The following is a 10,787-nucleotide window of genomic DNA, read 5'->3' as shown; positions in this document are numbered from 1 at the left end:
GGCTGGGTTAGCACCAGGCTCCAGGTTCATGGCCCACTGGCTGTTCTACACCTACACACCATGTTCCGAGAGGCCCCTCACAGGAGGCGCCTCCTGAAATCCGTGTCCACCCCTCCGCACCTGTGCTCACCTGGCCCGACTGGAGACACCTGGGAGGAAGGGGGCTGACTGCAGGTGGTAGCAGCAACATGTCAGAGGCCACATCTGCAGTCTGACCCAAGACGAGAACCTTCAGCTGGCGTCCTGGTGAAGAAACGGGCCTTTAGAACCCCGGGGCCAGGCCAGACTGGGTAAGGAGCTCCAGGCGCGGGCTCAAGCAGGTGGGAAGTGAAGCCCGGGTGCACACACACAGGGCACCTCTGCCCCGCGCCCGCCCCCGAACTCCAAGACGAGGCCAGCGTTTTGAAAAATATAAAATTTTAATAAAGGCTACATCTCTTTAATTACAATAATTATTGTACCAAGTAGTTTTTTTTTCCTTAGATGAACTCTTTATAATGCATAATTTACAGTATAAGTAGAACAAAATGCCATGGCAAAAGTCACTGAGTACAAGACTTGTATTAAAAAGGCATAAAATATATTTATACATAAACCCCTTTCAAAAACCAAGGGAAAGCTCGAGCCCTCAATACGGGGCGACACACGGAGGGGACACCGCGCGGTACAGCACTGTACCGGCTCCGAGCCAAGCGCGAGAGACAGGGGGCTAATACTCTTGCCGTACGGTATATACAGACGTATAGTACAAGTGACGGGGGCCGGACGGACAGATTCACTTAATACACACACCGAACGTCAGATGAAGATGTCTGGAGGAAGAGGGTGCTGCGAGGTCTCCCCACAGCTGTTGGCTTCTTTGCAGGGTGGGGTGGGGGGGGTAGTTTTCAGAATGGCTGTGGCCCAAACAGTAATTTAAAAAGGCAAAAAACAAACAAACAAAAAAAAACTCCAATGAATTGTTATTTCAATAAAAGCAGAAGTGGAAACAACAAGGTTCTAGCAGGCCTCAGCCGCGGGGTGCTGGGGCCTTGGTGGGGAGCTGCGAGAAGTTACAGGATCAATCTAGGGCCCCCAGGGGGCTCCCCCAAACTCGGCAACGATCATCCAACACGATGACCCCCAAAATGGCGGTGATGTTGCAACGTGAGTCAAAACTTAAGACCTTTATGACAAAATACAGCAGCACAGAAAAAAATAATAATAAAATGCACCAATTTCTGCATGTGCCAATGGCAGGGCACCATTAAAAAGAACCCTATCTTCACTCGGAGAAAGCGCAGAGCAGAGCACAAGTCCTTTTAATGAAGAGACCGACCCTGTACTCCGAGCTCAACTCCCAAGTTTAGACAGAACAATGGAAACCTCCTGTCTCCCCCCTCCGTGGTTAAAGCAGCATATCCATAAACTGGGGACAGGGATAATCAATTGTTCAATAAATATCAGTAAGGATTCCTGTTCAGGTAAGCTATACACAGTTTCTCTTAGTTTATGGATTTCAGATCCCTAGGAAGTCATATATTATGTATGGCAGTCTCTCAGATACAGTCAGCATCTTCAATAGCCAAGAGTGGTCATGTTTTTAATAAATAGTTCAGGCTTTTCTTATCTCAGTACCCAGCTTGTGAATAATGAAAACCAACCTCCCCCCACCCTCCCGAAGGCCCAGTGGCCAATTCTTCCCTAACTTTATCTTCATTGGTTCTTTTTCTCCTTCAGTATGTTGCATGGTGGTCGCTCATATCCCACACCGCCGGTGCGAGCGCTGGCCCCACATCTGGCCACGGCCAGGCCCCCGAGGCTCAGTCAATCCTCTCCACCTTCCCCAGAATCCTGCCTTCGTACATGGGAAGCACCGTCTCGTCGTCCCAGATCTCCTCAAACACCGCTCCACAGGCAAACTCATCACTTGCTTTTTTGAAGTAATACCTTAAGAGAGAAAACCCAAAAAAGCATCTTGGTAAAATTGCACTTTCTGCTTTAGAAGAAACGTGGGTCAGCACTGAGGACTGATGTATCGCGAGGGTTCCGCTACAGCAGGTGCACAGGTAAACCTTGGTCCTTCTCTGAGATGGCCCGCTGGCTTCTGGGCCTGGCCCAAAGACACAGACGGGCAGGTCGTGTCACTCGGGGGCGGGGGGGGAGGGGGACAACGACAGCTGGACATCCAGAGAGCAGCAGCCCAGGCAGGCTCCACTGAAAACAGCTCCAAGACTGTGGTCTGCGGCCCAGGACTGCTGCTGTCACCAATCCTCACACCGAGAAAAGTGTACTTTGCACAGTACAGCTGCAACGTTCTCCCATTTCTTTTATTGGAACAGGGGATGGGAAGGGCAAAGCAGGCCTGGAGTTCATTGGCCGCTACAGTCAAGAGAGGGATCCTTCAGAGACCCCAGCCTGAGCCCCTCTGAACCTGTGGAACTCTGTAGAAGGTAGACTCCAGCTAGTTTGTCTGGAGGCTGACACCACACCCCTTGATCATCCCACCCTCCACCCAGGTGCTAACGCACGCTGCTCCCAGGCCCAGCCATGGAAAGGCCACCCCTCCCTCCTCTCCCTACCCCTCCAGGGTCAAACGCACAGGGCCCTTCTATTATGCCCGTTGATTAAAGGTTCCTTTTATCCCACCCCAGCCGTCTTTCTTCTAAGGCTATTTAATTGTATGGGCTCAAATGACCAGTCTCTCGGGCCGGCCCCTTTTAGGAGAGTCACATTAGGAACCGGCTGTCCTCCAGGCCCCTTCCTTCCCGTCCCCAGCAAGGGACACCCCTCGGTCGAATTAAAAGCATCCCTGCAATGTCATCTCCAACCAATAAAGGCCGGTCACAGAGGAAGGGTCACAGTCCCCTGGGGGAGGGGTACAGCCTCTCCAAAAAACTTCATTGTGTCTCAGGGTTATGGCTGTATTTTGTTTTTGTCTTTCCTCTTAAAATTAATTCCCCTTGGTTAGAGCTAAATTTTTTTTCTTCTTTAATGAAGGCAAGCCAAATACTTTCTTAGGAGATAAGGCTAACTAAAGTGAAACAGCTGGGTTTAGTCAAGGGTCTTTGTTTTCAGCATTCCCGGACGGCCGAGCTAACACACGACTCTAATGGGTCAGTGGTGAAAACGCTTCACGTGAAGGGGGACATAATATCTGGGGAGGCCTGAGAGGAGGGGGCCAGAAAGTAGGGACGGGCACAGGGCACAGAAGACCCTGACAGCGGGAAGAGTTACTTTTCCAAATAAGAGGCCCCAATTCCAACGCCATCCTCACCCCCAGCGCCAACCCTCGTCGGGTTCACCAAGCTGGGCTTTCACGGCAAACACGCTGTGACCTTTCACATAATTGCACCCTCTTCCAGGAGGGGGGAGGGGGGAAGGGGGGAAAGGCTCCCTTGGTCCCACCCCCAAGACTTCGGTCCCACCCCCAAGACTTCAAAACTGCCTGCTGCTCTCCTTCCCTCCAAGAACCGAGTTTTTCCACTGCAACATGCTTTATGTGGCAAACTTTGCTTTCTTCTGACATCTGGCACCAATAGCGTCTGGCACGTCTGGAGGGGCTGTTCTCTTTTTGAACCCCTGCCATGGTGAGATTACTTAACGCAGCCCAGGTCCCCCACTCCAGAGACCCATGCTCGCCGGGCTTTTTCCTGGGGGGGGGGGGTTGCAAACTGAATGCTGGAGCGTCAATCCTGCTGGTCGGGCGTGGGGGTGAGAAGAGGCATGGCACCCTGTGCCACCATGACCTGGAGGAGGACTAGGCGAGAGAGATAAGAAGCTGGGAAGGGCCTGGCCACAGCCTGATCCAATCAGTAAAGAATCTGAGCATCGACCGTTTGTGCAAGTCTTTGTGCATTAAAGGGGAGGCTGGGGCTTCAAAGCCAGGCTTATTAAGTGTGCCGCAGAAAAAAAAAATCACAGCCAGATGTGGCCAGAGTGGCTGAGCACAGAGCCTCCACACAGCCTCTCTGCTCGGCACCGTGTGGCCCCCTCCCCTGAAGTTCACCTGCAGGCCCCTCAAAGTCCAGCCGATTCAGAGCTGAGATCCCTGGAGGGGCACGCTTGTGTAATTAGTTTCACCTTGTGTCTGCTGAGATATAACAAGCAGCAGCTGCCAGGCCTGTCCCCAACCTGACACCTTTCCAGAACTGTCTGAGCCCAGGTGTCAGGGAGAAAGAGCTAAGGCCAGCCCACGCCCTGTGTGTCAGCCGTCTCCAGGGTCCTAGCCTGAACCTCATCCCTTTCCCCTAAAAATATCAGTCATTTGGGGCCCCTGCTCAAACCAGCACCCAGTGGAGATGGCTGCTCAGAAAGGGTCAGTCTGGGGGCCATGGAGGCGGCCTCACCAGGGTCCAGAAGCTGGTGCCCACCTGGTGGGCCACCAGTGCTATCAGGGTTCCCCCACTCCCATCCCCCGCTCCAGGCAGGAATGGGTTGGCACCTTCTGCACACACTGTGCTGTGCTCCTCAAACTGTGTGCCTGGCCTGTCCCTTGTCCCAGCCCCCCACACTGCACCTGAGATACGGCTAGAATAGAGCCCATACAGGCCATTGAACGGGGGTAGGATTCTGGACGAACCAGTAAGGTGGAGTCACCACCTGTCCCCAGTTCAGGGGGACAGAAACAAGAAACCGGCAGGTCGCTGGAAGGCCTGGGCGGGAGTCCCCACTGTGCGCACAGGGAAAGGAGCCCTGGGAAGCCCGGAGGGTGGGCAAGTTCCCTTCCCAAGGCCCCCTTCCAAAAAGTGCCCGCCCACAGGTCTGCCCCTCTTTGTTATGGACAAAAAAGCATGAAATATCCTGCTTCACACGACCCATAGACAGAAAGTGAGGCAGCTGCTTAGGCAGAAAAGCTGAGTCAAGAGAATGCTGCCTACCTCTCCAGGCAATGGTCTCTGCCCTTCCCCGAGCCTCCAGTGTAGGCAGTCTGCCCGACACCCAAGCCAGGACAGTAGTCTTTCGGTCTTCTAGTTGGTCTGCCCATCTATGTACGCGCCTGTCTTTATCTTCCCCCAACCTCTCCCCTTTCAGGCAGAACCCCACAAGGTGGCCCGAGTCCAGTTCTTCTGACAAAGCCAACTGCCACCTCTCTCCCCAGCGTCCTGTTCACCAGGTAGAAAAAGACCTACCAGGCCCCCAGAGCTCTGCCAGCTGCTGCTGCTGTGCGTTATTTCTGTGAGTGGAGAAGGGAGAGCAAACGAGAAGGAACCCGAGCGTCGGCAGCACCCACTCCCACAGCCTCCTGGCGCCTCCTAAGCCCTCCTGGCCCCTCCCAGGTCTGGCCCAGCCAGGAAAAGTGACTCTGGTCCTTGGTTCTGAGCAAACAAACCCTAGAGCAGAAAGAAGCCACAGAACTCTCACCTATAATTTCCCTTTTTGCTGAGCTGCTCTTTAAAGTGGCCCAGGGTCAAGCTCTGAGCCTTCAGCATCCTCCTGTACGGAATTTCTTCTCCACAGAAAAAGTAAGTGACAACCAACTCGCTGGCCTGGAGTACGTGGACCCCTGCTGGTTTCTTTGGCTCTTTGTGACTGAAAAAAAGATGCAACACAACAAGCTCAGCATCTGCAGGCAGTGAACAAATACACGCCAAGCATACATGCACACCATGCACCTACCATGCATGCATGCACGTGCCTTCTCCCAAATCTCTCTAGAGGTCAAGCAAGGCTGCAGCTGGAGGCTCAGAAGGGGGCGTGGCTGTGGGACCCCCCATATCTCAGAGATAGTCACCTGTGTGGGGCACACAGGAAGTGACGGTTCCCTTGGTTATACAAATTGCTACGGTTTTTCTCACTACCACCAAATGGGAGACAGAGCAGTCTCTTTCGGGTTGGCACAAAGCACCACAGAACCCCTGGGACACTCTCCCTTGGGGTATGCTAAGAGGATAAACCCAGGGCCCCTCCTGGGAGGCATACGCTCAGAATGCTAGAGCCCACTGGGGAGGCAGGACGTGAGCATGCAGTCATTTTGACTTCCCCATTTATTATTTTGACTTCCCCATTTATTCAGTTTTTGTAGAGAGGCTTAAAAAAAAAACAAAGAAAAAACAAGCTGTGGACTAGGACTAGAACAGCTGGTAGACTTAAGGTCAACCAATTAAAACAAAAGGGTCCAGGGTGGTGGCTTATTCAGGACTTTAAACATTGTTCACTGCTCCAAATAAAGAAGAAGAAAAAAACAACTTTAATTATTTAGAGCATTTTAGATTTCTTCAGCAGATTTCTTTGTAAATGCACCATCCTGTAATTAAATGAAGTCAGGTTTCTCTGTCCATTTTGTAGGAGTACAAATTTACAAAAGGAATCACGACACAATGAGCAGACACTGTTTTCCTCAAGCAAACAACACAGACCATCCTCCTTCCATCTCTGCAGATGTGGAGAGCCACCTTCCTGCGCTGTGTGACACCATGTTTCCAACTTGCTAACTTGCAAGCTGAATGGGGCAACTTCTGTATCTGGGTTTGGGGCCACCTGCTCATGGCTTCATGTCTCAGCTTTTGATTAGTGTGCGCCCAGGAACCCTGAGCCGTCTACCGCTTCAGGAAGGAACACTTGTATAAGAGTCACAATGTGTTGCTCAGTACAGGCAGGGTTTCCAAGATCCTAATTTATGGCAACATCTACTGTTCCTTGTCACTAATGTGTTAAACTTTAGATGATTTTATATATTAAAAAATGTTTTCAGTGATTGCAACTCCCATTGTGAACAACCTGAAATGTATACCGCTGGGTGGACCTGAGCAGGTCAGGCAAGAACACTCACTCTTCTGAAGCCAGGCTTGGGCTGGAGAAGGCGGTGGCTCCCGCCTGTCCAGTGGCCAAGTGGTTCCTGTCCCTCTGCTGACTGGCCACGCAGCACCTGAGGACACAACCAAAGCAAAGCGTTTAGAGGTACACCTGCTGTCACCAGGGCAAATGGAGAGCAGACAGAAAACTACTCCCTGGGGCCTTCTAACCAGACACGGACCTGACTTCCATCCCTGGGAGACCCAACTAAGGCCTTGTGTTAACAGTGCCTCCAGGAGGCCTTAAAGGATGTTGTGGTACCGCCACCCTAAGCCCCGCTGGGGACCCAGGACTGGGCACTGCCAGACCAGGCCAAGAGTGAAGACCCTAGACTCCCCCTCAGTCAGTGAGAATTTCATGTATATCCATCTAACCAGGCTTGACTGATCTGGACATTTGTAAGGAATGGGACTTATAAATAATTAATGGCTAACTTGCTAAACAGGTCCCCGTTAGCTCTTCAGGATGAACGGAACCAAAGGGAACAATTTCTAGAAACAAGTCTTCCTCCCTGAGGGCAGATCAAGACCCAGCAGGAAAGAAGGCCCTTCCCTTAGCAGCAATAGGCCAGGTCTCCACGTCCACACCCAATGCCAGCCTTCTGTGGCTGAGCCACCCCACTCACCGCAGCTTTGGGGGTTTTGACACCTCAGCCAGCCTGCGGCAGGCCTCTTCCAGCTGTGCCAGGGTGTTGGGCGGGGTCAGGGGAGCAGGCACCACAGAGTCCTGGGTAAACTGGTGGGTGCGGGTGGTGGCTCGAGGGTGCCCGCTGCTACCTCCCCACAGGTGGTGCCGGCCGGCTCGCTCAGCTGGGGACACACGAGCAGACTCCAAGGGGTAGGCCTTTTTTGTGCTTTGGGCACTGAACAAGGAATGAGGAAAGAGAAAGCAGAATGAAAAACTGGGTTAGAAAAACTGGAAAATGTGACTTCAAGAGAAACTTTGCTATTCTGCCTTCAGAGAGAGAGAAGAAAAAAAATTACTACCATAACACGAACAGGGGACGCTGCCAAAACATGGCATTTTTGTGGTCTGCTCAGTCCAATTAACATTAAGATGGCAGGGGCCAACAGTCACATTTGTTTCCGGCCGACTGCAAAAACAGCCAACCCCACACTACCTCCGGTGACTACCCCAACCCTCGTAAGGATGGCGCCTGGCGGTGGCATGTTTACCTGTGGGGCTTGGGTTTGCCCGGCCGCTCGGTCTCCAGCATCCACTGCCAGACATCCTGCGACCTGTCTCCTTCCAACCCAGGCAGCTGCAGGGCTCCGGCCGCTTCCCGGGCGGCCAGGGTGGCCTCGGGGGCTCTGCCGCTGTGCTTAGGCAGGACGCTGCCTCTGCTGCCGCTGCCACTGTGGGGAACCAAGAACCACACCCCCTGACCTCTCTGTCTCTGGGACTCCGCCACTGGACAGACGGGGAGGTGGTGGGGCGACATGCACCTGTTCCCCTTGCCCCCTCCACCCTGTGCCCCTCCCTTCCTGGAAGCAGAATGCCTGTGACCCCTGACCCTGCCTCACACCTGCCCAGGGCTGTGGTCAGGAGAGGACAGTCCAGTCAGCCCACACTTACCCAAACTGCTCCGCTGTCCCAGGCTCCGGGGCCTTGGGGTGGCTTTTACACTTGGAGTAGCAGTAGTACTCGGGCCCCCCAGGACAGAAGCAGCGCACCCTCTGTGCAGCCTCTGCTTCGATCTCCTCCTTGGTCTTGGGGACAGCGTGGTGGTGGATGTAGTGATGGTGGACGTGCTTCGTCGTCTGCTTGGTTACGAAGCCCTTGGCCCCAAAGAGGGGGCAGCCAGCTGGGGAGGCCGTGGAGGTGGGCAGCTTGCCCCCAGCGGGGAGAATGGGGTGGCACAGCTGCTGGTGGTGGTGGTGGTCGGGGGAGCGGGAGCGGGGGCTGTAGCGGCCCATGCCGGGAGACTGACAGCCGGGGGTCTTGAGGACCCTGGACAGGTGGTCGTCCAGAATCGTCTGCGGGTCTTCCTCATAGCTGCCGGAGGGCAGGAAGGAGAGGGGGTGCTGGCTGGGTGCCCCATCCCGCAAGCCCAGTAGGAACTCGGAGCCTTCCTTCTCTTCGTCCTGGAAGGGCAGGCGGCAGAGAAGGACCCTGTGAGCAGGAGGGACCCTGGCACACAGGGGGAGGGGGTGGGGTGGGGTGAGGGTGGGGTGGGCGTGGGGGGCGGGGCCGGCACTACCTCTCGGATCTGCTGTAGCCGCTCCTCCAGGCTGTGCCGACTGTCCAACTCCAGCTGCAGCTTCTCCAGCCTGGAGATCAGCTCTGCTGCGAAGGCGGCCGGGTCCACCGGGGTCATCTCCTTGGGCAGGCGGTGGGTTCTCTACAGGGCGCAGGGAGGAAAGGGACAGGGGGCGCTGAGCCGGCCGGCCGGGCACGCAGCGGCCGTGGCGGCCGGCGATGTGCACGGTGGCTCCAGGTTCGGTAGAGCGCAGCCCGGGCTGCCGGGGAGCTTTATGTGCCAGCGACGCGGCCTCATGGAGCGCCATGGTCCCCACCAGCGTTTGCCTTGGGCAGGAGCAGTTGGTCGCACTCCGAGAGGCCCCGCTTGTTCTCTCTGTAGTACAACCAGCCCATCAGTAGCTACTCTGAAGTAGAAAATCTTCAAAGACTGTTGTCAAACATCAAAAAAAAAAAAAAAAAAAGGCAGCCTCTGAGATGGGGAGGGGAGAGACCAACTCAAGGAATAAAAAGTAGAGTCTAAACAGAAAGGGAGTTGGAAATTAAAAAAAAAAAGATTGGAAAGGAGGTGGGGGGGAGGGAAAGGGAGGGCGAGAGGGAGTCCCAGGGCCGGATCAGAAGCAGCGGTAATTTATTTCCTGGCCGCACACTGCGCACCTTTGAGGCGGTGTTGTCTCAACACCGTCCTAGATCTGCCTGCTTTCCCCGCCCCCGCCCCGTCTCTTTGTACAGAAAATGAAGAAAGCTGCTCCGGGCTAGTAGCAGAACACTGCTGAGTCTGGCTGCCTGAAGCTGCTCTATCAAGGGAAAAGGGAACATCTCCAAATCAAGTGCGGAATATAAAAAGGCACCGAGATCGCCTGCCAAAAGCAGCTCACAGAGAACCCCCACCGCCCAACCCCGCTTTCTAACCTCCTCTCATCTCGCCCACCCCTCCTCCCGCCCACCACTCTGCCCTCCTCCCTCGTTTCCCTCTTGCTCTGCCCTTTTCATTGGGGTACACAGGGGCAGCAGAAAGCCAACCTGCAGATCAGCGTTTCCCCTAGCAGGTGGGCGGATCTCCAACCTGACCTGCAGTCACTGGGCTGCAGAACCGCCGGAGGGGACAGAAAGGCCCCCTCTATAATAGCTGGCCCCTCTCACCCGGGCTGGCTGCAGGCAGCACCTCTCAAGGGGTTGGCTTGTGGAGAGAGTTGATTTGCACACCCCAGGACAGAAACATTTCACTTACAAGCCTGGGTGTTATAAGTTTTCTTCATTAATACTCACACACCCCTGCCTCATCAAAACATGTCATATCCTCCATACTGTTGTATTTGGGGGGTACCGTTATTAAGGAGGGGGACCCTGGAGGTCCCCAGAAGAGCAATTCTTAATATGCTAATTTTAGCACAAGGTTATGCCTGCTCCAGGCTGTTTGAGGAGCTTTCAGACAGAAGCTGCTCCAGCAGCAGTCCCTGCACTAATGTACCACAGGATTAGCAATTCAAAGTGTTAATTTTCTAAATGCAACATAACCCACGGACCAATTGGATTCTCAGAAGCTAGGGAGAAGGATTCTTAAACAGAGATGCCGCTTTGAACTGGGCCCTCTGTTCCCCGCCCCCAGGAGCAGCACCCTTGCAACCTGGATCTCAGAGCATTGCCAGAAGCAAAGCTCCTGGAATAGACACAGCCCCCAAGTGCAGGGAGCCAAGTGCTGGCTGCCCTCCAGCACGTGGAAATAGAAGGGGAGGGCCCAGAAAAGTCCTTCGTGCCAGGCTAGCCTCCCATCTCAATCACAGGGAGAAGTGCTCCTGGGCTTCTCACTTCCC

The 10,787-nt window shown here is 54.3% G+C and overlaps 1 protein-coding gene across 5 annotated transcripts in view; it reads right to left on the bottom strand.

The window, feature by feature from the left end:
* Window positions 1–558: 558 nt before the first annotated feature.
* The window catches only part of AXIN2 (axin 2), a 31,845-nt gene continuing 21,616 nt past the window's right edge, over window positions 559–10,787 (bottom strand). For all 5 annotated transcript variants that reach the window (XM_066235400.1, XM_066235396.1, XM_066235399.1 and 2 more), the window contains exons 5-11: window positions 8,975–9,115; window positions 8,350–8,858; window positions 7,950–8,129; window positions 7,400–7,636; window positions 6,752–6,847; window positions 5,344–5,511; window positions 559–1,929 (exon numbers count right to left, since the gene is read on the bottom strand). In XM_066235400.1, coding sequence (XP_066091497.1) covers window positions 1,803–1,929; window positions 5,344–5,511; window positions 6,752–6,847; window positions 7,400–7,636; window positions 7,950–8,129; window positions 8,350–8,858; window positions 8,975–9,115 — 1,458 coding nt within the window. In that variant the 3' untranslated portion in view covers window positions 559–1,802. The remainder of the gene's footprint in view (window positions 1,930–5,343; window positions 5,512–6,751; window positions 6,848–7,399; window positions 7,637–7,949; window positions 8,130–8,349; window positions 8,859–8,974; window positions 9,116–10,787) is intronic.

The sequence above is a fragment of the Saccopteryx bilineata genome, chromosome 6, assembly GCF_036850765.1.
Source record: "Saccopteryx bilineata isolate mSacBil1 chromosome 6, mSacBil1_pri_phased_curated, whole genome shotgun sequence".
NCBI classification, from domain to species: Eukaryota; Metazoa; Chordata; class Mammalia; order Chiroptera; family Emballonuridae; genus Saccopteryx; species Saccopteryx bilineata.
Note: the sequence above shows the minus strand (reverse complement) of the source record. Positions and strands in the feature narration are given on the sequence as shown.